Source organism: Pseudophryne corroboree, chromosome 1, assembly GCF_028390025.1.
Source record: "Pseudophryne corroboree isolate aPseCor3 chromosome 1, aPseCor3.hap2, whole genome shotgun sequence".
Lineage (NCBI taxonomy): Eukaryota > Metazoa > Chordata > Amphibia > Anura > Myobatrachidae > Pseudophryne > Pseudophryne corroboree.
The window spans coordinates 616,724,640-616,752,190 of NC_086444.1; the positions used below are offsets into that span (position 1 = coordinate 616,724,640).

The 27,551-nt window shown below is 45.8% G+C and overlaps 1 protein-coding gene across 2 annotated transcripts in view; it reads right to left on the minus strand.

The window, feature by feature from the left end:
• MAP1S (microtubule associated protein 1S) overlaps positions 1-27,551 on the minus strand; it is a 158,271-nt gene that overhangs the window by 129,845 nt on the left and 875 nt on the right. For both annotated transcript variants that reach the window (XM_063914428.1, XM_063914427.1), the window contains exon 2: positions 7,511-7,612. Coding sequence is in view for 1 of the 2 variants with exons in the window: in XM_063914427.1 (XP_063770497.1) it covers positions 7,511-7,612 (102 nt within the window). In the remaining variant the exon portion in view is untranslated. The remainder of the gene's footprint in view (positions 1-7,510; positions 7,613-27,551) is intronic.

Sequence of the window (27,551 nt, forward strand, 5' to 3'; positions counted from 1 at the left end):
GAATATATTAAAAAAAGGTTAAGGGGTATATGCAATTAGCGGCGAATCGCGGCAATTTTTCGCCCGTTTTTTAATTCAACACAATTTGACCGTCGAATTCCGGCAAGTGGGTGCCGAAATTCAACATTCAATAAAAAACGGATTCGACAGCCCCGCTGTTGAAAAACGGGCGATTTGACGGATTTTGATCCGATTTTTAAAAAACGTGAAAAAACCCGGAAAAAAAATTGCGTGGGGTCCCCCCTCCAAAGCATAACCAGCCTCGGGCTCTTCGAGCCGGTCCTGGTTCTAAAAATCTGGGGGGGGGAAACTGACAGGGGATCCCCCGTATTTTTAAAACCAGCACCGGGCTCTGCGCCTGGTGCAAAAAATACGGGGGACAAAAAGAGTAGGGGTCCCCCGTATTTTTTACACCAGCATCGGGCTCCACTAGCTGGACAGATAATGCCACAGCCGGGGGTCACTTTTATACAGCGCCATGCGGCCGTGGCATTAAATATCCAACTAGTCACCCCTGGCCGGGGTACCCTGGGGGAGTGGGGACCCCTTCAATCAAGGGCCCCCCCCCAGCCACCCAAGGGCCAGGGGTAAAGCCCGAGGCTGTCCCCCCCCATCCAAGGGCTGCGGATGGGGGGCTGATAGCCTTGAGAAAATTGAAAGAATATTGTTTTTTCCAGTAGTACTACAAGTCCCAGCAAGCCTCCCCCGCGAGCTGGTACTTGGAGAACCACAAGTACCAGCATGCGGGAGAAAAACTGGCCCGCTGGTACCTGTAGTTCTACTGGGAAAAAAATACCCAAATAAAAACAGGACACGCACACCTTGAAAGTACAACTTTATTTCACACGTCGACACATACATACTTACCTATGTTCACACGCCGACCTCTGTCCACTTGTCCAAGTAGAATCCACGTGTACCTGTGAATAAAATTATACTCACCTCAATCCAGTGTCCAGATTATAATCCACGTACTTGGCAAAAAAAAAAAACCGAACACCCGAACCAGGCGGACTGAAAGGGGTCCCATGTTTACACATGGGACCCCTTTCCCCGAATGCAGAGACCCCCCCGTGACTGCTGTCACAGAAAGGTCTCTTCAGCCAATCAGCGAGCGCAACGTCCTGGCACTCTGCTGATTGGCTATGCGCGTCTGAGCTGTCAGACAGCGCATCGCAAAGCCTCTCCATTATATTCAATGGTGGGAACTTTGCGTCAGCGGTGAGGTCACCCGTGGTCAGGTAACCCCACCGGTGGCCGCAAAGTTCCCACCATTGAAACTAATGGAGGGAGCTGTGCGATGCGCTGTCTGACAGCAGACGCGCATACAGCCAATCAGCAGAGTGCCAGGACGTTGCGCTCGCTGATTGGCTGAAGAGACCTTTCTGTGACAGCAGTCACGGGGGGGGTCTCTGCATTCGGGGAAAGGGGTCCCATGTGTAAACATGGGACCCCTTTCAGTCCGCCTGGTTCGGGTGTTCGGTTTTTTTTTTTGCCAAGTACGTGGATTATAATCTGGACACTGGATTGAGGCGAGTATAATTTTATTCACAGGTACACGTGGATTCTACTTGGACAAGTGGACAGAGGTCGGCGTGTGAACATAGGTAAGTATGTATGTGTCGACATGTGTGAAATAAAGTTGTACTTTCAAGGTGTGCGTGTCCTGTTTTTATTTGGGTATTTTTTTCCCAGTAGAACTACAGGTACCAGCGGGCCAGTTTTTCTCTCGCATGCTGGTACTTGTGGTTCTCCAAGTACCAGCTTGCAGGGGAGGCTTGCTGGGACTTGTAGTACTACTGGAAAAAACAATATTCTTTCAATTTTCTCAAGGCTATCAGCCCCCCATCCGCAGCCCTTGGATGGGGGGGGGGGGGGGAGACACGACAGCCTCGGGCTTCACCCCTGGCCCTTGGGTGGCTGGGGGGGACCCCTTGATTGAAGGGGTCCCCACTCCCCCAGGGTACCCCGGCCAGGGGTGACTAGTTGGATATTTAATGCCACGGCCGCAGGGCGCTGTATAAAAGTGACCCCCAGCTGTGGCATTATCTGTCCAGCTAGTGGAGCCCGATGCTGGTGTAATAAATACGGGGGACCCCTACTCTTTTTGTCCCCCGTATTTTTTGCACCAGCACCAGGCGCAAAGCCCGGTGCTGGTTTTAAAAATACGGGAGATCCCCGGTCATTTTTCCCCCCGGATTTTTAGAACCAGGACCGGCTCGAAGAGCCCGAGGCTGGTTATGCTTTGGAGGGGGGACCCCACGCAATTTTTTTTCTGATTTTTACCATTCCATTTAAAAAATAAAAAAAAAATATTTTTAAAAATATATAAATAATACTTGTGCCTCCAAAATAGACAAACCAAGTACCTAATCCCTTCTAATATAAATAGATATGCTATTGCCAATAAAAAAAAACAAAAAAAACATGTTTTTAAAAAATTTTATTAGATTCCGCCACCAAAGTGTGGCGGATTGAAAATGACGAATTTACTGTCTAAAAGCACTGTTGTCGAATTTCCAAACTTCAATTGAATATACTTTTGGCGAATTGCTGCATTTGTACCATTGCAGAAATGTCGAATTTGACAAATGTCGAATTTCAAAAAGTCGAATTTCAAAAAGTCGAATTTGGAAAGTCCGTTTTTTTGACGGAAAGTACTGAATTGCATTGTCGATTTTTTTTGGGGGGCGAAAATGGCCCGTTTTTCGACATTTTCGGGAATTCGACCGCAATTGCATATACCCCTAAGTGTTTTAAATATTAAATACTCTACAGTTAAATATAAACCCAAATGCTATCACCTAAATGAGTATATTGGTGATCCCAGTGCATACACAGATAGACCTTCTTTGCTTAAAGCATAATAAAACTTTTTATAAAAATATTTAACTAGTGCTTTCAGTACTATTTTACATTTTATACACAAAGCAGTTATAGTTGTTTGCTACGCTATACTGCTTAACAATCTAAAATGATACTATTTACCAAGAACTGTATTTTACCCACATTCCGAGTCACCAAACAGACCATTCTAATTATTACAGTCTAATGGACTGAACATTCACCAAAGAAACAGCAAAATACTCCAAGTATCACTTACTTCCAGGCAGTTTATTAGACAAACATGGAATATTGTTAGAGGTAAAGCATAAGTGTTTAGTGATCACACCACATCTCTAACTGTATTACGTGTTATGCTTTCTACAGTGTTTGTTTCAAAGATATTGTTGCTACGTTCACTATTTGTTTGTAGATGCTGTGTACAATCATTTCCAGTCTTCCCAGAGTCAACTGTAGACTAGTAACGCTTTGTTTATTAAACTGTATATTTGCTCGAGTATATAACACAACACTAATAATTCTGCATTATTTGGTTAATAATTTACAACTCCATGGATACAGTCCAAATAAATATCTGCAGGTGTGTATTTTTTCAAGTTAATTGTAATTTCTGAAGGCACAGCCATTTTTCCTTTGTGCACAGTAAATAAAAATGAAAGACTTCAGTTAAGTAGGACATTAATACAGTTGCACCTTTATTTAAAAAATGAATAACTGAATTATTTTTTATTATGAAGGTGATGCGCGTAACTTGTTTCTGACGCAATCATGTACATTTGTCAGAATGGCAAAGAAGGTTTAAACAGGATGTTGTTGGCGTTCCGATGGACGGGATGCTGGCTGTCAGAATCCCAGCGCAGGAATACTGACAGCCAGAATCCAGAGCGTTACGTTTGCCGGGGAGGGTTAGGGTGAGGCTGCAGAGAGGGAGGCTTAGGGTTAGGAGTAGGGTAAGAAGCAGGACTAGTTTAAATACATACAAGTGTCGGGAGTATGGCAGTCAGGATACTGCTGCAGGGATTCTGACCGCTGGCATCCTGACTGCCGGAATCCCATACACAACCTGTTTAAACATACAATTAATTCTCCCTTGGCAATGCTCATCTAGAATCTAACATACTGTAGTTCACCGTTTTAAATTCAACTCTACATACAGGTGAATATCTGCATTTAGTTACGTGCATGCAGTGCAAATGCAATTACAGCCAACTTGTGTGCAAATATGAATCTGATCATTATTAATGGTATATATTACACATTTTCTGCTATACAGATGAGGCGATCTGGCAACACCTGAATTAGGAAGGAACTCACAGGACTGTTGCACACCACACAGTCAGTGACGCCTCTGCATGTTTTCCCATGTATTTGAAAACATTAAAATATAAATCCACTAGAATGCAGCTGTGGCAGGACCTTAACTTGCTTCTGTAAAGCGGTTACTAATCCGTAGTGTGCTTTGGCACTGTTACACTAACATCTGTGACCTGAGTGCTTTAGTTGATAATAACATGCTGTAGGCATTAACAGCTGCAACACTCCTGAGCAACAAGGAAACCAGGGGGTATATTTACTAAAATTCGTATTTTTCTGAATAAGGTTAAAGTTCAAACACGAATGACATTGAATGTGTGAATTTGCAACTTTTTGAATTTTTTTACGCCACATTTACTATGCTGTCGTATTTTGCATTTTCGTTTTTTCCGATGTCGATGTCATTCGTAATTTCTGCCAGTGTTTTACGGGAGTGAATAGTAAAACACTGCCGACATTAACACAATGAATCTCGGCCGGATCTGCGAGATCCGTGCAGGGCTTCATTGTGCACCTTTAAAAAAAAAAAAAAATACAGTGTTCAAAACTCAAGAAAAAAAATTGTGTGGGGTCCCCCCTCCTAAGCAAAACCAGCCTCTGGCTCTTTGAGCCGGTCCTGGTTGAAAAAATATGGGGGAAAAATTGACAGGGGTTCCCCCATATTTGATCAACCAGCACCGGGCTCTGCGCCTGGTCCTGGTGCCAAAAATACGGGGGACAAAATGCGTAGGGGTCCCCCGTATTTTTAACACCAGCACCGGGCTCCACTAGTAAGAGAGATAATGTCACAGCCGGGGGACACTTTTATATAGGTCCCTGCGGCCCTGGCATTAAATCACTAACTAGTCACCCCTGGCCGTGGTACCCTGGAGGAGTGGGGACCACTTAAATCAGCCACCCAAGGGCCAGGAGTGAAGCCCGAGGCTATCCCCCCCTTCCAAGGGCGTCGAATGGGGGGCTGAGAGCCAAGTGTCAAAATTAAGAATATTGTTTTTTTGTAGCAGTACTACAAGTCCCAGCAAGCCTCCCCGCAAGCTGGTGCTTGGAGAACCACAAGTACCAGCATGCGGTGGAAAAACGGGCCCACTGGTACCTGTAGTACTACTACAAAAAAAATACCCAAATAAAAACAGGACACACACACAGTGATATTAAAACTTTATTACATACATGCATACCGACACATACATACTTACCTATGTTGACACGAGGCTCGGTCCACTTCTCCATGTAGAATCCACGGGGTACCTGTGAATAAAATTATACTCACAACAATCCAGTGTAGATCGGTCCTCTTCTACTTGTAATCCACGTACTTGGCAAAAAAACAAACCGACAAACCCGAACCACGCACTGAAAGGGGTCCCATGTTTACACATGGGACCCTTTTCCCCGACTGCCGGTACCCCCCGTGACTCCTGTCAAAGAGGGTCCCTTCAGCCAATCAGGGAGCACCACGTCTTGGCACTCTCCTGATTGGCTGTGCGCTACTGAGCTGTCAGTCAGGCTGCGCACGACAGAGATACAATGTAGCACATAGGCGCTCCGTTGTATCCAATGGTGGGAACTTTGCGGTCAGCGGTTGAGGTTACTCGCGGTCAACCGCTGACCGCAAAGTTCCCACCATTGGATACAATAGAGCGCCTATGCGCTACATTGTATCTCTGCCGTGCGCAGCCTGACAGCTCAGGAGCACACAGCCAATCAGGAGAGTGCCAAGACGTGGCGCTCTCTGATTGGCTGAAGGGACCCTCTTTGACAGGAGTCACGGGGGGTCCCGGCAGTCGGGGAAAAGGGTCCCATGTGTAAACATGGGACCCCTTTCAGTGCGTGGTTCGGGTTTGTCGGTTTGTTTTTTTTGCCAAGTACGTGGATTACAAGTAGAATACGACCGATCTACACTGGACTGTTGCGAGTATAATTTTATTCACAGGTACCCCGTGGATTCTACATGGAGAAGTGGACCGAGCCTCGTGTCAACATAGGCAAGTATGTGTGTGTCGGTATGCATGTATGTAATAAAGTTTTAATATCACGGTGTGTGTGTCCTGTTTTTATTTGGGTATTTTTTTTGTAGTAGTACTACAGGTACCAGCGGGCCAGTTTTTCCACCGCATGCTGGTACTTGTGGTTCTCCAAGTACCAGCTTGCGGGGGAGGCTTGCTGGGACTTTTAGTACTGCTACAAAAAACAATATTCTTCATTTTTACACTTGGCTATCAGCCCCCCATCCGCCACCCTTGGATGGGGGGGGGGGGGGGGACACAGTCTCGGGCTTCACCCCTGGCCCTTGGGTGGCTGGAGGGGGGGACCCCTTGATTTAAGGGGTCCCCACTCCTCCAAGGTACCCCAGCCAGGGGTGACTAGTTAGTGATTTAATGCCAGGGCCGCAGGGACCTATATAAAAGTGTCCCCCGGCTGTGGCATTATCTCTCTGACTAGTGGAGCCCGGTGCTGGTGTTAAAAATACGGGGGACCCCTACGCATTTTGTCAGCCCGTATTTTTGGCACCAGGACCAGGCGCAGAGCCCGGTGCTGGTTGATCAAATATGGGGGAACCCCTGTCAATTTTTCCCCCATATTTTTTCAACCAGGACCGGCTCAAAGAGCCCGAGGCTGGTTTTGCTTAGGAGGGGGGACCCCACGCATTTTTTTTTCTGATTTTTCACACTTTCACACCCCTTCCCACTGATAAACATGCACGGATCTCACTGATCCGTGCATGCCTATCAGAACACGGTAAAAAAAAAAAAGCAGGCCTATTTTAAAACTGCTTTTTTTTTACGATTTGTATTTTTTCACGGCAGTGTTTGGCTATTGCCGGCAGTGTTTGTGAAATAGAATTTTTAGTAAATTACAGAGTTGTATGAAATAACAGGCGTATTTGACCGGTGGTGTATTAATTCGTATTTTTTTTCTTTGACTTCCAAAAAAATACGAATGCCCTCATCACTGCCGAGATTTTAGTTTAGTAAATTCCCGAGATGACACTTTGAAGAAAAAACACCAAATCGGTCAAAATCGGGACCTTAGTAAATATACCCCCATGTTTCCTATCGAAAGCAAAAGGTCATGAAATCAGGTTGAACATAGCTTTGCAAAGCTAGAATTTGTGGGTTGGAGAGAGACTGAATTCAAAATTGCTCCTCTTCACAAATCCTTCTCAGTCTTATATATGTGACCAAAGTGATAGGAAGTAGTATGATGTGACCAGAGAGAACGAAAAAAAAAAAACCAACACCACACAAACCGGCAAATAAAGACAAAAAATAAAAAATAATCCAAAATGTCACAACAGCCTGTAGAGAGATTTTAAAACCAAAAAATAATTAGGAATGGGAGATTACAATACCTTTAAACTCTGCGGAGAATGTGGCCGAATGGCGTGATACAAATAATTTCAGCTGATCATCCAAATTACATATAGATGAATCTAGGTCCCAAGAGCAAAAACCTATCAAAAAAGAAAAACAGGTTTACTGCATAGTACAAATAAAAACTAAAGTAACAAGTCGGAAATCAGATGTGTGGCCATTCATTCCAGCTCACGGAGAAAAATAAAAATCATAATACACTTTTTGCAAACACAGAATTTGACAGCGGATAAGAACCTCTTGGCCCATCTAGCTGACCCTTTTTTAACCTTATAATAACCTTGAAACCTATTTGAGCCTTAGTTCTTTGTATGGATAGTCTTATGCTTATCCCAAGCATGTTTCAATTACTCTACATACTGTATTACAGTCTACAACCTCAGATTTCCTCTGAACCTCCCTCCCTCCAGTTTCAGTGCGTGTCCACATTTTCTATTACTTCTCTTCCTTTGAAGAATGTTTCCCTCCAGTACCTTGATAAATCCCTTGATATAATTGACAGTTTCTATCATGTCCCTCCTTCCACTTCTCTGCTTCAACCTGTACATGTTAAGATCTTTTATAGGCCCTACACATTAGGCGATTTTACTGAACGATATGAACGGTCTCGTTCATTAATGAATGAACACCCGTTCATATCTTTCAGTGTGTAGGCACCAACGATGAACGATGCGTGGCCCCGCGCATGTTCATAGTTGGTGCCGGCTCATTTATACATGCATGCCAATATAGACAATCTTGTCCATATTAGCATGCACTGCCATGGAGATGGGTGATGGGGGAAGTGAAGATACTTCACTCCCCTCCGCCGCATCGCCCGTATCCACCGTCGGGCAGCTCGGCAGCGGATCGCCCAGTGTGTAGGGCCCATTAGTCTTTCTAGGTAAGTTTAGTTATGTAGTCCTTGCACCATTTTAGTTGCCCTTCTTTGTAGAGTCTCTAATGCAGGCTTTTTCAACCAGTGTGCCGTGGCACACTAGTGTGCCGCGACCAGTTGCAAGGTGTGCCGCACAGCTAGAGCAGCTTCCTGCACCTTCAGAATGTTGGCCTGGACTCTTCTTAGAGGATCAGTCGTGCTCCGGCCATGACCTATGCCTTGAAAACGATGCGATATCATAGGTCACGGCTGCCACGTCTCACCACCCAGCCAGGCCACCCGCCTGCATACACAGCTTTCCTTGCCCACCCACATCCACACATGCCCGACCTCAGCACTCCACTATTAACAATCCCCGCCACTGAGGGTCAGGGAGGAGGACAGCTGATAATTTGTTATTTTATTTCTCCTGTGGGGAACAATAGGATTTCAGTAGAATTTATGTGGGGAGAATAAGGATCTATGGGGGGAACAATGTGAATAATTCATGGGAAGCAATAGGATTTATGTGGGGAGCAACATGATTTATATGAGGGGCAATGTGATTGTTTTTTCTGTGTAGGCCCATGTATGTGTGATTTTTTCTTTTTTTTGCTGTGAGGGCCAATGTGTGTGTTTTGTTTTTGTCTGTGTTTTGTTTTTGTCTGTGGCGAACTGATGTTGTGCCTTGGCAATTTTAAAATATTGTTTGGTGTGCCGCGAGTAAAAAAAGGTTGAAAATCACTGCTCTAATGTATTTATATTCTTCTAGGGATATGACCTCCAGAACTGAACACAGTATTACAGTATTCTAGATAAGGCCATTGCATTATCACCAAATGCATTTCTACTAACCATTTTAGCCCCATCTATACTTATACACTGGTATTCTGCTTTCTTTGTTCATAACTATCTCACTATTTTCACTATTAACACATTGCATTGCAATTCTCTCTATGTAATTGATCTATATCAACATTCATTACCAGTTTTATGTTCTCTATGTATAACAATATGAACATTTTTGTCTCCAGGAGAATGTTGCATTCTCGTTATTCTTCCTGTAATTGCATTTTGCCCATTCTGTACTCACATTACCATTTGCTATAGAGTAAACAAAATATTTTAATACACTATACCACAGGTTCTCAAACTCGGTCCTCAGGACCCCACACAGTGCATGTTTTGCAGGTCTCCTGACAGAATCACAAGTGAAATAATTAGCTCCACCTGCGCACCATTTAAAATGTGTCAGTGAGTAATGAATTCACCTGTGCACCTGCTGGGTTACCTGCAAAACATGCACTGTGTGGGGTCCTGAGGACAGAGTTTGAGAACCTATGCACTATACTGAATAACCCATACTGGAAGCATTACCAGCACCAATACCTACCACTTATCAGCATCTTGAACAAATTTACCAGCGAGAGGAGAATGATTGCGGATGCGAGAAAAGCCCTACAGTGGCAAGTACAATCTTTATCTGCGGCAAAGCCTATGCAGCGTGCCTCTCAATGAGAAGTACAGGAGCACAGCAGCTAGCACTCTTTATAATCGTACAGACATTACGTACCTGAGCAATTTGCAGCTCCATATATACTTCAAGTGTGCTGAAACGCTTATATCAGGTACTGATTGTGGCTACAAGTACTGTGAGATGCCCCAAAATTTTGTTAACAAGTGTCCATTTCAAATCACTTACCACTATCATTTCCCACTGGAGGACTGTGAGCTATATAAAAGTGGTCCGAATTGAAAATTGTGCCATACTGACAGGGGACATTGTTTTTACTAAAATAACTATATGCTTCTTCATTGGCATCAATGCACAGTAGTGATTATCATGTAATAATCTCTCATTGGGAGCATTAATATGTGGTGTTTATGTGCAGATAATCTATTTAATATAGTTATGTCAGTGTGATTTGGTTTTGCCCTTTTTTAATGTATAAATAAATGTGATATTTTTCCTAAGCACAACTGAATTTATTGGTGGTTTAGTAAATCACTATTTTCTGTTTCTTTACAGGGCACACACGTAGCAATGTGTGCTGAGCGAGAGGGGGGCCTCACTTCACACAGCGGTGAAGTGACCGATGTACTAGATTGTGCCTGCATGCAGGCCAATCTAGTACCGGCAATAGCGACTCGCGAGGCCGCGCATCGCTATGGGGCCACACACGCTGAGAGATCCGTGCTTAAGTTCTAAGCAATCTAGTCATATTGTTTAGAAATTAAGCACAGACCTCACCGCATGTACCCGCCTTTAGCGATATCTTTAGTAACATTTGATACAAGATACTAGATTAGGAGCAGCATTAAGTAACCTCATTATATGTCCTGCACCTAGTTATTAATTCCACTTCTATTTCATAATTACAGGACACGTTTACTATACACAAGGTCATAGGGGGAAGCAATAACAGACGACTGATTTAGCATATAATCAAGGCTCCCCTCAGCAACCAGCTAGTAGATAACACTCCCATATCAAAGCGTCTATATTCATTTGTGTGTCCCACAACTCATTTCATCTTTAGCTAGCAGCTACTAAACATTTGCTTAAACACTGCCCATGCCATATCACTTATTTAAACCACCACCCATTTTTCTAACCATAAGCTAACATGGAACTTTATTTTGCTAAGCATCAGATTTTTTTGCATACCCAACAACTCCATTAGTATGTCTCCATCTTCCTATATCTAACATTCTTTCTCCCATTAACTCATTGGACAAAAGTCAATTGTTTTTGGGCACCCATAAGTAACGGGTGCTCAATAGGAACTAATCAATCTGATAGGCACGAGTGCCGCAGACACCCATTATTTCTGCTCACACCCTCCAGAAGTGGCCATCAGAAACCTGGCCAAAAAAGGCTTATGAAAGCCTGAACTGCAATTTCAGCAGCGTGTCCGATACTTTGAACAGGTTTAGCCGCTTTAAGTGTCTCAGGCCCAGATTTATCAAGCCTTGGAGCGTGATAAATTGCACTATGTTAAAATACCAACCAACCAGATCCTAACACCATGTCACAGGCTGTGTTTGAAAAAATAAGATTTTACTTACCGATAAATCTATTTCTCGTAGTCCGTAGTGGATGCTGGGGACTCCGTCAGGACCATGGGGATTAGCGGCTCCGCAGGAGACAGGGCACAAAAATAAAGCTTTAGGATCAGGTGGTGTGCACTGGCTCCTCCCCCTATGACCCTCCTCCAAGCCTCAGTTAGGATACTGTGCCCGGACGAGCGTACACAATAAGGAAGGATTTTGAATCCCGGGTAAGACTCATACCAGCCACACCAATCACACCGTACAACTTGTGATCTGAACCCAGTTAACAGTATGACAACGTAGGAGCCTCTGAACAGACGGCTCACAACAAGAACAACCCGATTTTTTTGTAACAATAACTATGTACAAGTATTGCAGACAATCCGCACTTGGGATGGGCGCCCAGCATCCACTACGGACTACGAGAAATAGATTTATCGGTAAGTAAAATCTTTTTTTCTCTAACGTCCTAGTGGATGCTGGGGTCTCCGTCAGGACCATGGAGATTATACCAAAGCTCCCAAACGGGCGGGAGAGTGCGGATGACTCTGCAGCACCGAATGAGAGAACTCCAGGTCCTCTTTAGCCAGGGTATCAAATTTGTAGAATTTTACAAACGTGTTCTCCCCTGACCACGTAGCTGCTCGGCAGAGTTGTAATGCCGAGACCCCTCGGGCAGCCGCCCAGGATGAGCCCACCTTCCTTGTGGAATGGGCCTTGACAGATTTAGGCTGTGGCAGGCCTGCCACAGAATGTGCAAGTTGAATTGTGCTACAAATCCAACGAGCAATCGTCTGCTTAGAAGCAGGAGCACCCAGCTTGTTGGGTGCATACAGTATAAACAGCGAGTCAGATTTTCTGACTCCAGCCGTCCTTGAAATATGCCTTCAATAATTGAAATTATCCTTCAATGCCCTGACAACGTCCAGCAACTTGGAATCCTCCAAATCGCTAGTAGCCGCAGGCACCACAATAGGCTGGTTCAGGTGAAACGCTGACACCACCTTAGGCAGAAAATGAGGACGCGTCCGCAGTTCTGCCCTGTCCGAATGGAAAATCAGATATGGGCTTTTATACGATAAAGCCGCCAATTCTGGCACTCTCCTGGCTGAAGTCAGGGCCAGTAGCATGGTTACTTTCCATGTAAGATATTTCAAATCCGCCGATTTGAGTGGCTCAAACCAATGGGATTTGAGAAAATCCAAAACTACATTAAGGTCCCACGGAGCCACTGGGGGCACAACCGGGGGCTGTATATGTAGTACTCCTTTTACAAAAGTCTGGACTTCAGGAACTGAAGCCAATTCTTTCTGGAAGAAAATCGACAGGGCCGAAATTTGAACCTTAATGGACCCCAACTTGAGGCCCATAGACAATCCTGTTTGCAGGAAATGTAGGAATCGACCCAATTGAAATTCCTCCGTGGGGGCCTTCCTGGCCTCACACCACGCAACATATTTTCTCCAAATGCGGTGATAATGTTGTGCAGTCACCTCCTTCCTGGCTTTAACCAGTGTAGGAATGACCTCTTCTGGAATGCCTTTTTCCCTTAGAATTCGTCAAACGCAGCCGCGGTAAGTCTTGGAATAGACACGGTCCCTGCTGAATCAGGTCCCGTCTTAGAGGTAGAGGCCACGGATTTTCCGTGAGCATCTCCTGAAGTTCCGGGTACCAAGTTCTTCTTGGCCAATCCGGAGCCACGAGTATCGTTCTTACTCCCCTTTGCCGTATAATTCTCAGTACTTTGGGTATGAGAGGCAGAGGAGGAAACACATACACTGACTGGAACACCCACGGTGTTACCAGAGCGTCCACAGCTATTGCCTGAGGGTCTCTTGACCTGGCGCAATACCTGTCCAGTTTTTTGTTGAGGCGAGACGCCATCATATCCACCTTTGGTTTTTCCCAACGGTTCACAATCATGTGGAAGACTTCTGGATGAAGTCCCCACTCTCCCGGGTGTAGATCGTGTCTGCTGAGGAAGTCTGCTTCCCAGTTGTCCACTCCCGGAATGAACACTGCTGACAGTGCTATCACATGATCTTCCGCCCAGCGAAGAATCCTTGCAGCTTCTGCCATTGCTCTCCTGCTTCTTGTGCCGCCCTGTCTGTTTACGTGGGCGACTGCCGTGATGTTGTCCGACTGGATCAACACCGGCTGACCCTGAAGCAGGGGTTTTGCCAGGCTTAGAGCATTGTAAATCGCTCTTAGCTCCAGTATATTTATGTGAAGAGACATCTCCAGGCTTGACCATACTCCCTGGAAGTTTCTTCCCTGTGTGACCGCTCCCCAGCCTCTCAGACTGGCATCCGTGGTCACCAGGACCCAGTCCTGTATGCCGAATCTGCGGCCTTCTAACAGATGAGCACTCTGCAACCACCACAGAAGAGACACCCTTGTCCGTGGCGATAAGGTTATCCGCTGATGCATCTGCAGATGCGATCCGGACCATTTGTCCAGCAGATCCCACTGAAAAGTTCGTGCGTGGAATCTGCCGAATGGGATTGCTTCGTAAGAAGCCACCATCTTTCCCAGGACTCTTGTGCATTGATGCACAGACACTTTTCCTGGTTTTAGGAGGTTCCTGACAAGTTCGGATAACTCCTTGGCTTTCTCCTCCGGAAGAAACACCTTTCCCTGAACCGTGTCCAGAATCATTCCCAGGAACAGCAGACGTGTTGTCGGGGTCAACTGAGATTTTGGAAAATTCAGAATCCACCCGTGTTGTTGCAGCACTACTTGGGTTAGTGCTACTCCGTCCTCCAGCTGTTCTCTGGACCTTGCCCTTATCAGGAGATCGTCCAAGTAAGGGATAATTAATACGCCTCTTCTTCGCAGAAGAATCATCATTTCGGCCATTACCTTGGTAAAGACCCGAGGTGCCGTGGACAATCCAAACGGCAGCGTCTGAAACTGATAATGACAGTTTTGCACCACGAACCTGAGGTACCCTTGATGTGAAGGGCAAATTGGGACATGCAGGTAAGCAACTTTTATGTCCAGGGACACCACAAAGTCCCCTTCTTCCAGATTCGCTATCACTGCTCTGAGTGATTCCATCTTGAACTTGAATTTTTGTATGTACAGGTTCAAAGATTTCAGATTTAGAATAGGTCTTACCGAGCCGTCCGGCTTCGGTACCACAAATAGCGTGGAGTAATACCCCTTTTCCTGTTGTAGGAGGGGTACCTTGACCATCACCTGCTGAGAAAACAGCTCGTGAATGGCTTCCAATACCGTCGCCCTGTCTGAGGGAGACGTTGGCAAAGCAGACTTTAGGAACCGGCGAGGGGGAGACTTCTCGAATTCCAACCTGTAACCCTGAGATACTACCTGCAGGATCCAGGGGTCCACCTGTGAGCAAGCCCACTGCGCGCTGAAATTCTTGAGTCGACCCCCCACCGTTCCTGAGTCCGCTTGTAAAGCCCCAGCGTCATGCTGAGGGCTTTGCAGAACCCGCGGAGGGCTTCTGTTCCTGGGAAGGAGCTGCTTGCTGCCCTCTCTTACCCTTTCCTCTGCCTCGGGGCAGATATGACTGTCCTTTTGCCCGCTTCTTCTAGGACCGAAAGGACTGCGGCTGAAAAGACGGTGTCTTTTTCTGTTGGGAGGGGGTCTGAGGTAAAAAGGTGGATTTCCCGGCAGTTGCCGTGGCCACCAAATCCGATAGACCGACGCCAAATAATTCCTCCCCTTTATACGGCAATACTTCCATATGCCGTTTGGAATCCGCATCACCTGACCACTGTCGTGTCCATAAACTTCTTCTGGCAGATATGGACATCGCACTTACTCTCGATGCCAGAGTGCAAATATCCCTCTGAGCATCTCGCATATAAAGAAAAGCATCCTTTAATTGCTCTAAAGTCTGTAAAATACTGTCCCTATCCAGGGTATCAATATTTTCAGTCAGGGAATCCGACCAGACCACCCCAGCACTGCACATCCAGGCTGAGGCCATGGCTGGTCGCAGTATAACACCAGTATGTGTGTATATACTTTTTAGGGTAGTTTCCAGCCTCCTATCAGCTGGATCCTTGAGGGCGGCCGTATCAGGAGACGGTAACGCCACTTGTTTTGATAAGCGTGTGAGCGCCTTATCCACCTTAGGGGGTGTTTCCCAGCGCGCCCTAACCTCTGGCGGGAAAGGGTATAATGCCAATAACTTTTTTGAAATTAGCACTTTTCTATCTGGGTTAACCCACGCTTCATCACATACATCATTCAATTCCTCTGATTCAGGAAAAACTACAGGTAGTTTTTTCACCCCCCACATAATACCCCTTTTTGTGGTACTTGTAGTATCAGAGATATGCAAAGCCTCCTTCATTGCCGTGATCATATAACGTGTGGCCCTACTGGAAAATACGTTTGTTTCTTCACCGTCGACACTAGATTCAGTGTCCGTGTCTGTGTCGACCGACTGAGGTAAAGGGCGTTTTACAGCCCCTGACGGTGTCTGAGACGCCTGGGCAGGTACTAACTGGTTTTCCGGCCGTCTCATGTCGTCAACTGATTTTTGTAATGTGCTGACATTATCACGTAATTCCATAAACAAAGCCATCCATTCCGGTGTCGACTCCCTGGGGGGTGACATCACCATTACCGGCAATTGCTCTGCCTCCACACCAACATCGTCCTCATACATGTCGACACACACGTACCGACACACAGCAGACACACAGGGAATGCTCTATTGAAGACAGGACCCCACTAGCCCTTTGGGGAGACAGAGGGAGAGTTTGCCAGCACACACCCAAGCGCTATAATATATATGGGAACAACCCTATATAAGTGTTGTATCCTTATAGCAGCTTAAATATAGTAATATCGCCAAAAAAAGTGCCCCCCCTCTCTGTTTTACCCTGTTTCTGTAGTGCAGTGCAGGGGAGAGTCCTGGGAGCCTTCCTCACAGCGGAGCTGAGCAGGAAAATGGCGCTGTGTGCTGAGGAGAATAAGCCCCGCCCCCTATTTCGGCGGGCTCTTCTCCGGAGTTTGTGAGATCTGGCAGGGGTTAAATACATCCATATAGCCTCAAGGGCTATATGTGATGTATTTTTTAGCCATAAAAAGGTATTATACATTGCTGCCCAGGGCGCCCCCCCAGCGCCCTGCACCCTCCGTGACCGCTGTGTGAAGTGTGCTGACAACAATGGCGCACAGCTGCAGTGCTGTGCGCTACCTCAGGAAGACTGAAAAGTCTTCTGCCGCCTGCTTCTGGACCTCTTCCATCTTCAGGATCTGCAAGGGGGGTCGGCGGCGCGGCTCCGGGACCGGACTCCATGGCTGGGCCTGTGTTCGATCCCTCTGGAGCTAATGGTGTCCAGTAGCCTAAGAAGCCAATCCATCCTGCACGCAGGTGAGTTGACTTCTCTCCCCTAAGTCCCTCGATGCAGTGAGCCTGTTGCCAGCAGGACTCACTGAAAATAAAAAACCTAAAAACTTTTTCTAAGCAGCTCTTTAGGAGAGCCACCTAGATTGCACCCTGCTCGGACGGGCACAAAAACCTAACTGAGGCTTGGAGGAGGGTCATAGGGGGAGGAGCCAGTGCACACCACCTGATCCTAAAGCTTTATTTTTGTGCCCTGTCTCCTGCGGAGCCGCTAATCCCCATGGTCCTGACGGAGTCCCCAGCATCCACTAGGACGTTAGAGAAATGACAGTTAGGAGCTGATTGGTTGGTACTTTACCACTGTGCAATTTATCACTCTCCAATACTTGATAGATCTGGGCCTTAACCTGGTACATATGGCCACAAGTAATGGGCATACCTGGCACTCATGCCTATATGCAGAAGCACCCATTACCTACAAGTACCCATAAACAATTGAATTCCCCCCATTATCTACGAACCAGAAGATTAACATAAATTGAAAAGAACAAAAAGGTATTCCCAACAAGTATATTTGTGAACACCACCACTAAAAAAATGTGTGTGTGTGTGTGTGTGTGTGTGTGTGTGTGTGTGTGTGTGTGTGTGTGTGTGTGTGAACACCTGATCTCTTATTTCCCACAATCCCCCAGGTCATCCTTTCATGCACCATAATACTACCACCAAATAAATATTTTCATGTGAGCAAACACTTTTTTTTTAGTAATGCTATGGAATGTATATCTTTGTTATAATGGTGCCCACACACGGTGTGATTATCGCATGCGATTTGATCTTTTTAGTTCAAAACGCACGTGTTTATTTTCCCTTGTGATGCGCGCTCCTGCGTAGTCAATATTGCAAGACAAAATAGTATGTGCAGTCAGGAATTTTTGTACTACATCTCATACATTACATGTTGTAGTGTAGTTAAAATAGTGTGCATTGTAGTTCAAATCGCATACCACTTGAGCTGCTTTGAGATCAAAATCTACTGGTGTGTATGGGCGGGCGATGAGCGCTAATGCGCGCTCCCGCATCATCGCCAACGAGGTGGCCAACCGCGTGTTTTTGCACACAATATTTTGCTCACCTCGCTCCTTGTTCATCCATCATCGCTCACTGTGTACGGCACCAAGCGATGTTGGATGAACTGTCCTGCACTCCGGACCCATCCCGCTCCCTCCCCAAGCCCCAACTCGCGCTCACGGATCAGCAGCAGCACGAGCAGCAGCAGCGGTATCCACTGCCACCAATGATTACAGTATGTACTGTATATCATTAATATATAAATATTGCTGGCAGAGGCCAGCAATGTATATTTCTCTGACGTCCTAGTGGATGCTGGGAACTCCGAAAGGACCATGGGGAATAGCGGCTCCGCAGGAGACTGGGCACAACTAAAGAAAGCTTTAGGTCACCTGGTGTGCACTGGCTCCTCCCACTATGACCCTCCTCCAAGCCTCAGTTAGATTTTGTGCCCGGCCGAGGTTGGATGCACACTAGGGGCTCTCCTGAGCTTCTAAAAAGAAAGTATAGAATTAGGTTTTTTATTTTCAGTGAGACCTGCTGGCAACAGGCTCACTGCAGCGAGGGACTAAGGGGAGAAGAAGCGAACCTACCTGCTTGCAGCTAGCTTGGGCTTCTTAGGCTACTGGACACCATTAGCTCCAGAGGGATCGACCGCAGGCCCGTCCTTGGTGTTCGGTCCCGGAGCCGCGCCGCCGGCCCCCTTACAGAGCCAGAAGCAAGAAGAGGTCCGGAAAATCGGCGGCAGAAGACATCTGTCTTCACCAAGGTAGCGCACAGCACTGCAGCTGTGCGCCATTGCTCCTCATACACACTTCACACTCCGGTCACTGAGGGTGCAGGGCGCTGGGGGGGGGGGCGCCCTGAGAAGCAATAAAAACACCTTGGCTGGCAAAACAATCACAATATATAGCCCCAGAGGCTATATATGTGATAAATACCCCTGCCAGAATCCATAAAAAAGCGGGAGAAAAGTCCGCAAAAAAGGGGCGGAGCTATCTCCCTCAGCACACTGGCGCCATTTTCTCTTCACAGTGCAGCTGGAAGAAAGCTCCCCAGGCTCTCCCCTGTAATTTTCAGGCTCAAAGGGTTAAAAAGAGAGGGGGGGCACTAAATGTAGGCGCAATATTGTATATACAAGCAGCTATTGGGGAAAATTCACTCAGTTATAGTGTTAATCCCCACATTATATAGCGCTCTGGTGTGTGCTGGCATACTCTCTCTCTGTCTCCCCAAAGGGCTTTATGGGGTCCTGTCCTCAGTCAGAGCATTCCCTGTGTGTGTGCGGTGTGTCGGTACGGCTGTGTCGACATGTTTGATGAGGAGGCTTATATGGTGACGGAGCAGATGCCGATAAATGTGATGTCGCCCCCTGTGGGGCCGACACCAGAGTGGATGGATAGGTGGAAGGTATTAACCGACAGTGTCAACTCCTTACATAAAAGGGTGGATGACGTAACAGCTGTGGGACAGCCGGCTTCTCAGCCCGCGCCTGCCCAGGCGTCTCAAAGGCCATCAGGGGCTCAAAAACGCCCGCTCTCTCAGATGGCAGACACAGATGTCGACACGGAGTCTGACTCCAGTGTCGATAAGGTTGAGACATATACACAATCCACTAGGAACATCCGTGACTTGATCCCGGCAATAAAAAAATGTGTTACACATTTCTGACATTAACCCAAGTACCTCTAAAAATGGGTTTTATGTTTGGGGAGAAAAAGCAGGCAGTGTTTTGTTCCCCCATCAGATGAATGAGTGAAGTGTGTGAAAAGCGTGGGTTCCCCCGATAAGAAAAGGCTATCCTGAAGTCTGTATTTACACACTCAGGTACTAGACTGAGACCTGCAGATCGTGCTGCTGCAGCGTGGTCGGTGACCCTGTCAAACATACTAGTTTGCTAACATGAGAACATATTAAAGACGTTGTCTTATATATGAGGGATGCACAGAGGGATATTTTGCCGGCTGGCATCCAAAATTAATGTAATGTCCATTCTGTCAGGAGGGTATTAGAGACCTGTCACAGGAGATGCTGACTTTAAAGAAAAGCATGCGGGTCAAAGGCGCTTCCTTTCTGCACAGAGACAAGGGAAGAGGGAAAAAGCTGCACCAGTCAGCCAGTTCCCAGAATCAAAATTCTTCTCCCGCTTCCTGTGAGTCCACAGCATGACGCGGGGGCTCCACAGGTGTAGCCAGGTACGGTGGGGGGCCGCCTCAAAAATTTCAGCGATCCGTGGGCTCGCTCACAGGTGGATCCCCGTTTCATTCAAGTAGTATTTCAGGGGTACAAGCTGGAATTCGAGATGTCTCCCCCCCGCCGTTTCCTCAAATCGGCCTTGCCGACAACTCCATCAGGCAGGGAGGCTGTGCTAGAGGCAATTAACAAGCTGTATTCCCAGCAGGTAATACTCAAGGTGCCCCTACTTCAACAAGGACGGGGTTACTATTCCACACACCTTGGGGTACCGAAACCGCATGGTTCGGTGTGACCCATTTTATATTTAAAATCCTTGAACACGTACATAAAAAAATTCAAGTTCAAGATGGAATCGCTCAGGGCGGTTATTGCAAGCCTGGACGAGGGGGATTACATGGTATCCCTGGACATCAAGGATGCTTACCTGCATGTCCCCATTTACCATCCTCACCAGGAGTACCTCAGATTTGTGGTACAGGATTGCCATTACCAAGTCCAGACACTGCCGTTTGGACTGTACATGGCACCGAGGGTGTTTACCAAGGTAATGGCCGAAATGATGATACTCCTTCGAAAAAAGGGAGTTTTAATTATCCCGTACTTGGACAATCTCCTTATAAAAGGCGAGGTCCAAGGAGCAGTTGTTAGTCGGGGTAGCACTATCTCGGAAAGTGCTACAACAGCACGGTTGGATTCTAAACAGTCCAAAGTCACAGCTGGTTCCTACGACACGTCTACTGTTCCTGGGGATGGTTCTGGACACAGACCAGAAAAAAGTGTTTCTCCCGGAGGAGAAAGCCAAGGAGCTGTCATCTCTAGTCAGAGACCTCCTGAAGTCGAAACAGGTATCGGTGCATCATTGCACGTGAGTCCTGGGAAAAATGGTAGCTTCCTACGAAGCAATCCCATTCGGCAGGTTCCATGCAAGAACTTTTCAGTGGGACCTGTTGGACAAGTGGTCCGGATCGCATCTTCAGATGCATCGGCTGATAACCCTGTCTCCAAGGACCGGGGTATCTCTACTGTGGTGGCTGCAGAGTGCCCATCTTCAAGAGGGCCGCAGGTTCGGCATACAGGACTAGGTCCTGGTGACCATGGATGCCAGCCTTTGAGGCTGGGGGGCAGTCACACAGGGAAGAAACTTCCAGGGACTTTGGTCAAGTCAGGAGACTTCCCTACACATAAATATTCTGGAACTGAGGGCCATTTACAAGGCCCTGAGTCAGGCAAGACCTCTGCTTCAAAACCAGCCGGTACTGATCCAATCAGACAACATCACGGCAGTCGCCCATGTAAACCGACAGGGCGGCACAAGAAGCAGGATGGCGATGGCAAAAGCCACAAGGATTCTCCTATGGGCGAAAAATCACGTGTTAGCACTGTCAGCAGTGTTCAATCCGGGAGTGGATAACTGGGAAGCAGACTTCCTCAGCAGGCACGACCTCCACCCGGGAGAGTGGGGACTTCATCCAGAAGTCTTCCAACTGATGGTAAACCGTTGGGAAAGACCACAGGTGGCCATGATGGCATCCCGCTTAAACAAAAAAACTAGAGAAATATTGCGCCAGGTCAAGAGACCCTCAGGCAATAGCTGTGGACGCTCTAGTGACACCGTGGGTGTACCAGTCGGTTTATGTGTTCCCCCTTCTGCCTCTCATACCAATGGTACGGAGAATAATAAGAAGGAAAGGAGTAAGAACGATACTCGTGGTTCCGGATTGACCAAGAAGGGCTTGGTATCCAGAACTTCAAGAAATTATATCAGAGGACCCATGGCCTCTGCCACTCAGACAGGACCTGCTGCAGCAGGGGTCCTGTCTGTTCCAAGACTTACCGCGGCTGCGTTGGACGGCATGGCGGTTGAACGCCGGATCCTAAAGGTAAAGGGCATTCCGGAGGAAGTCATTCCTACGCTGATTAAAGCCAGGAAAGATGTAACTGCAAAACATTATCACCGCATATGGCGGAAATATGTTGCTTGGTGTGAGGCCAAAAAGGCCCCAACAGAGGAATTTCAACTAGGTCGATTTCTGCACTTCCTACAAGCAGGAGTGAATATGGGCCTGAAATTAGGCTCCATTAAGGTACAGATCTCGGCTCTGTCGATTTTCTTCCAGAAAGAACTAGCTTCACTACCTGAAGTTCAGACATTTGTGAAAGGGGTGCTGCATATTCAGCCCCGTTTGTGCCTCCAGTGGCATCTTGGGATCTCAACGTGGTGTTGAGTTTCTTAAAATCACATTGGTTTGAGCCACTTAAAACCGTGGATCTAAAATATCTCACGTGGAAAGTGGTCATGTTATTGGCCTTGGCTTCGGCCAGGCGTGTGTCAGAATTGGCGGCTTTGTCATGTAAAAGCCCTTATCTGATTTTCCATATGGATAGGGCGAAATTGAGGACTCGTCCCCAGTTTCTCCCTAAGGTGGTATCAGCTTTTCACTTGAACCAACCTATTGTGGTGCCTGCGGCTACTAGGGACTTGGAGGATTCCAAGCTACTGGACGTAGTCAGGGCCTTGAAAATGTATGTTTCCAGGACGGCTAGAGTCAGGAAAACTGACTCGCTATTTATCCTGTATGCACCCAACAAACTGGGTGCTCCTGCTTCTAAGCAGACTATTGCTCGCTGGATTTGTAGCACAATTCAGCTGGCGCATTCTGCGGCTGGACTGCCGCATCCTAAATCAAAAAAGCCCATTCCACAAGGAAGGTGGGCTCATCTTGGGCGGCTGCCCGAGGGGTCTCGGCTTTACAACTTTGCCGAGCTGCTACTTGGTCAGGGGCAAACACGTTTGCTAAATTCTACAAAATTGATACCCTGGCTGAGGAGGACCTGGAGTTCTCTCATTCGGTGCTGCAGAGTCATCCGCACTCTCCCGCCCGTTTGGGAGCTTTGGTATAATCCCCATGGTCCTTTCGGAGTTCCCAGCATCCACTAGGACGTCAGAGAAAATAAGATTTTACTCACCGGTAAATCTATTTCTCGTAGTCCGTAGTGGATGCTGGGCGCCCATCCCAAGTGCGGATTGTCTGCAATACTTGTACATAGTTATTGTTAACTAAAGGGTTATTGTTAAGCCATCTGTTGAGAGGCTCAGTTGTTTTCATACTGTTAAACTGGGTATAGTATCACGAGTTATACGGTGTGATTGGTGTGGCTGGTATGAGTCTTACCCGGGATTCAAAATCCTTCCTTATTATGTCAGCTCGTCCGGGCACAGTGTCCTAACTGAGGCTTGAAGGAGGGTCATAGTGGGAGGAGCCAGTGCACACCAGGTGACCTAAAGCTTTCTTTAGTTGTGCCCAGTCTCCTGCGGAGCCGCTATTCCCCATGGTCCTTTCGGAGTTCCCAGCATCCACTACGGACTACGAGAAATAGATTTACCGGTGAGTAAAATCTTATTATTACTGCCACCACTGCCCACCAATGAACGTGTATGCCAGTAATATATACATTGCTGGCAGAGGCCAGCAATGTATATGTTCTGGCACCACTGGCCCCCAATGTTTATGTATAATATATACACACACACACACAATATATAAATTGCAAGCAGAGTCCCCCTTTTTACACATTACGACAGGCAGCAGTCCCCCCTTTTTGCACCTTATGGCAGCAGTCCCCCCTTTTTACACATTATGGCAGCAGCGTTCCCCTTTTTTAATTGGCCCATGCTCCCGCCCTTGGAATTCAAACCCAGCCTATTATGTAAATAGCTTTTCTAATAAAAGATTTTCAGCAAAGTCTTTCACCTCCTGAAAATCTCTTGCTCTTTGGGAAAATAGCTTAAGGCCCATACACACTGGGCGATTTGGAGCTGAAAGCAGATCACTTTTGGTGTTTTGAGCTGCTTTTAGCTCAAAGCCGCCCAGTGTGTATGTACAACCGGTGATCGCTGATGCACGTTCCCGCTTCATCGCTGGCGGCCACCGTTCATCTACTGGTATTACCAGCAGATGAACAGCGGGGTGAGCGGCTTTCCATAGCGTCTTGCTATGGAAAGACGCTCACCCCCGCTGACATCGCTGGGCAGGGGGAACCTTTTCAGCCCAGCGATGTCAGCGATCATCGCTATGCATACATGCTGGGCAAAAACGTCCAGTGAGTATGCACCTTCAGTGTGTCTGCACTACTTTGGGTAAAAAGATATATCTTTCAGAGATGTTGTCAAAGTCTTTTGAAATGATAATCTCCTAGTGTGTATGGACCTTAAAGAAGTCTTTAAAATATGAGCAAAAGAGAATTATTTTGAGACAATCCCTCACTCTGAGAAGGGTGCAACTGAACAAATATGCAGTAAGCTAAAATGTTGCTAGAATGTATTCTTTTGTTATGTCTTCTCCCATTGTATGGCGTTCACTGTCCTCTTACAGTCTTCGCTCCCATATTATTAAAGGTTCCGACATTTTATATTCTATTTGAATCAGTAGGATACTTAAAATTCATTAATGAATGACAACCCTTTAGGTTATATATCCCCATTCCTGCCCCGGGATGTGCTATACTGTACATAAAAGAAACACAGATCTGAAAGCATCCAGAATGATATCCTGGCATTAGGCCGATAACTCTCTGCACTCTGGGGAATCACAGTTTTGGCATGGTATCAAAAACACAACATTTTCTTATTTGCAAAGACCAGTCATGCGTTGATTGGATTACCAACAAGGCTCTCAAACATAACAACTTGGCTTGAATTATCAATAGAAATAAGCTCTTGCAAACTTCCCAATAGATTAACACCTGAGTAAGGGTACCATTCCACCATAGTGACACATTTTGCTTGATCCATAAGTGATACTGAATTCTTACTTTTGGAGACAAATTTCAAAAGTCTGTTGTAAGAATTTATTCAGACCATAGGTTATTCCAAATTCATCATTTGACTTGATTTTTAATAAATTAAACTATATAAAGATAAATTATTCACAACACTTAATGTACATTATTTGAGGACACCTGCTACAAACAGCAGTTAAATGCCCAACTGTGGCATCATTTTTAGGGGACAATTCAATTAGAGCTGATGGCCGCAAGGTGCCAGGTAAACTGTTGGCACCTTGCGCCACCAATAAAGAACATTTTCTCTCTCATCCATAGAGGCACAATGTTAGTGTGTATTCCATTTCAGTTTGCTCCCAAAACAACACAATCAGAACTACAGTATTTTATAGTACACATGGCTACATTTTTTTTTTTTATTGTGTAGGTGTTCGGCACAGCCATCAATCTACAGAAGTGGTTGCAAAACTCTGTCTTCAAGTAGACCAACAGTTCATCCAGCACGGGCACAGGTGTATTCATTGCTCACGGACACATTTGAAAAAATCCACAGGTGGAGCTAAATATTACACTTGTGATTCTGGGAGGAGACCTGGAAAACGTGAACTGTTGGGTTCCTGGAGAACAGAGTTTGGGAACCACTGATCTACAGGATCAGTGGTTAACTTGGAAGTATAAATTGCAAAGACTTGTTCATATAGTCTATTATGCAGCATAATGCCTGGATCTCAATGTATGGTGGAAACAATGGGTCTGCGCACCAAGTATAGACGTAATAGAAAGGTGTCATCTTCAGGGAATTACACAATTGAAAATTGAAGGAAGACTTAAGGTGGGTACACACTAGGATGACTCACATACGATGCGGTGAGCGACGGGACCCAGCGGGGGTGCCGGCGTAGGCAAGTGCATACACAATTGACGATGACGGCAGCGACGATTAGCATGGCCCTCGCTGGTGATTTCTCCTGTCGGACCTGCATGCATGCAGGTCTGACGAAGGATGTTGCCGACGATGCGCAACGCCAGTGACATAGTACATACAGCACACAATAGGCGATATTGTGAACGAGGTGTCCGAATCGGGCACATCGTGCCGATATCGTCCTAGTGTGTAAGCAAATTAAAAAGTAACATAACATTTTCTGGAGGATAAAAAAAAAAAGGAACTATATCAGCTGTGGAAAGGACTTGGGGCCTATTTCAGATATAAACGCAATGGAGATATTTTTTGGCTCTACACGCATGTGTCTCAAGGCTGGTTTAGGACCGTTTTCTGGCCGTGCCAAATTCAACCAATTTAAATTTGCTTGCAGCTGGATAGCTTTTGGCGTCTTGGGAGAGCCACTCTGAGACAGCATATTGGGGTATCCAATTAAATACCCCAACAAACGATTGGTGTTCCCAGTGTTCTAATTTGGAATGCCCATAAAAAAATAAAATAAAAAAAATTAAGTTTCTCACAAAAACACACAGGTTCAGTGAAACCTGTATGTGTTTAGGGATTTGGTTTCGAATGCCTGCAGCAGGTGAAACAAAATGCAATTACCCGCGGTAAATGACTGAGTAATTGGATACCCCCAACAGGCTTACTCAGAAGTTCAATGGATTGAACGATCTGCGCCTGATATTTACAATTTTGTACCCAAGCAGCGGATGTGAGATGTTGGCAGTAGGTGTCTATATGCATAAGAAAGCATGAGTCATTAGCATATTTTCGCAACTGCACATCCAGCAAAATCTCATCTGCAAATGCATTTGCATACATCTTTGAGTCTGGTCCTTATACAATTACAGAATGCAAGATATCATGCATCAAACATATGGTTATTGTTAAAGACAATACATAAAGAAGAAAAAGAAACAAGACCATAAACAAATGGAAGAAGAAAAAAAAGGAACAGTACATGAATCTATTGGTTCTTTTCGGTCATCACAATCCATGTTTACGCTAATGGAAGCTTATTTATTTGTAAAACTAGGACCTGTGAAAGGCCTCCATTTAAATCACAACAAAACTAATTTTGATATACAGGTTGAGTATCCCATATCCAAATATTACGGAATATTCCGAAATACGGACTTTTTTGAGTGAGAGTGAGATAGTGAAACCTTTGTCTTTTGATGACTCAATGTACACAAACTTTGTTTTATACACAAAGTTATTAATAATATTGTATTAAATGACCTTCAGGCTGTGTATATAAGGTGTATATGAAACATAAATGAAATGTGTGAATGTACACACACTTTGTTTAATGCACAAAGTTATAAAAAATATTGGCTAAAATTACCTTCAGGCTGTGTGTTTAGGGTGTATATGTAACATAAATGCATTCTGTGCTTCGATTTAGGTCCCATCATCATAAGATCTCATTATGGTATCTAATTATTCCAAAATACGGAAAAATCAGATATCCAAAATACCTCTGGTCACAAGCATTTTGGATAAGGGATACTCAACCTGTATTACTAAAAAAAGTTAAGTGTAGCTTTGAATATGCAGTATATGTGCTGCTGTCAGAACCAGCATGGTGAAGAGTTTGAGAAACGTAGTAAGTGCCACGAGAGACGCTACTGGGCCCACACACCTATGTTGCATGCAACTAACTAAACTGAAATCAATTTAACATGCATTAATAATAATAATTCCTTGCTAAATTCTGTAAGCTATGTGATGAGCACACAATGCACAGCCTTACTACAGGTCATATGCAACACACAGAAAATTAGA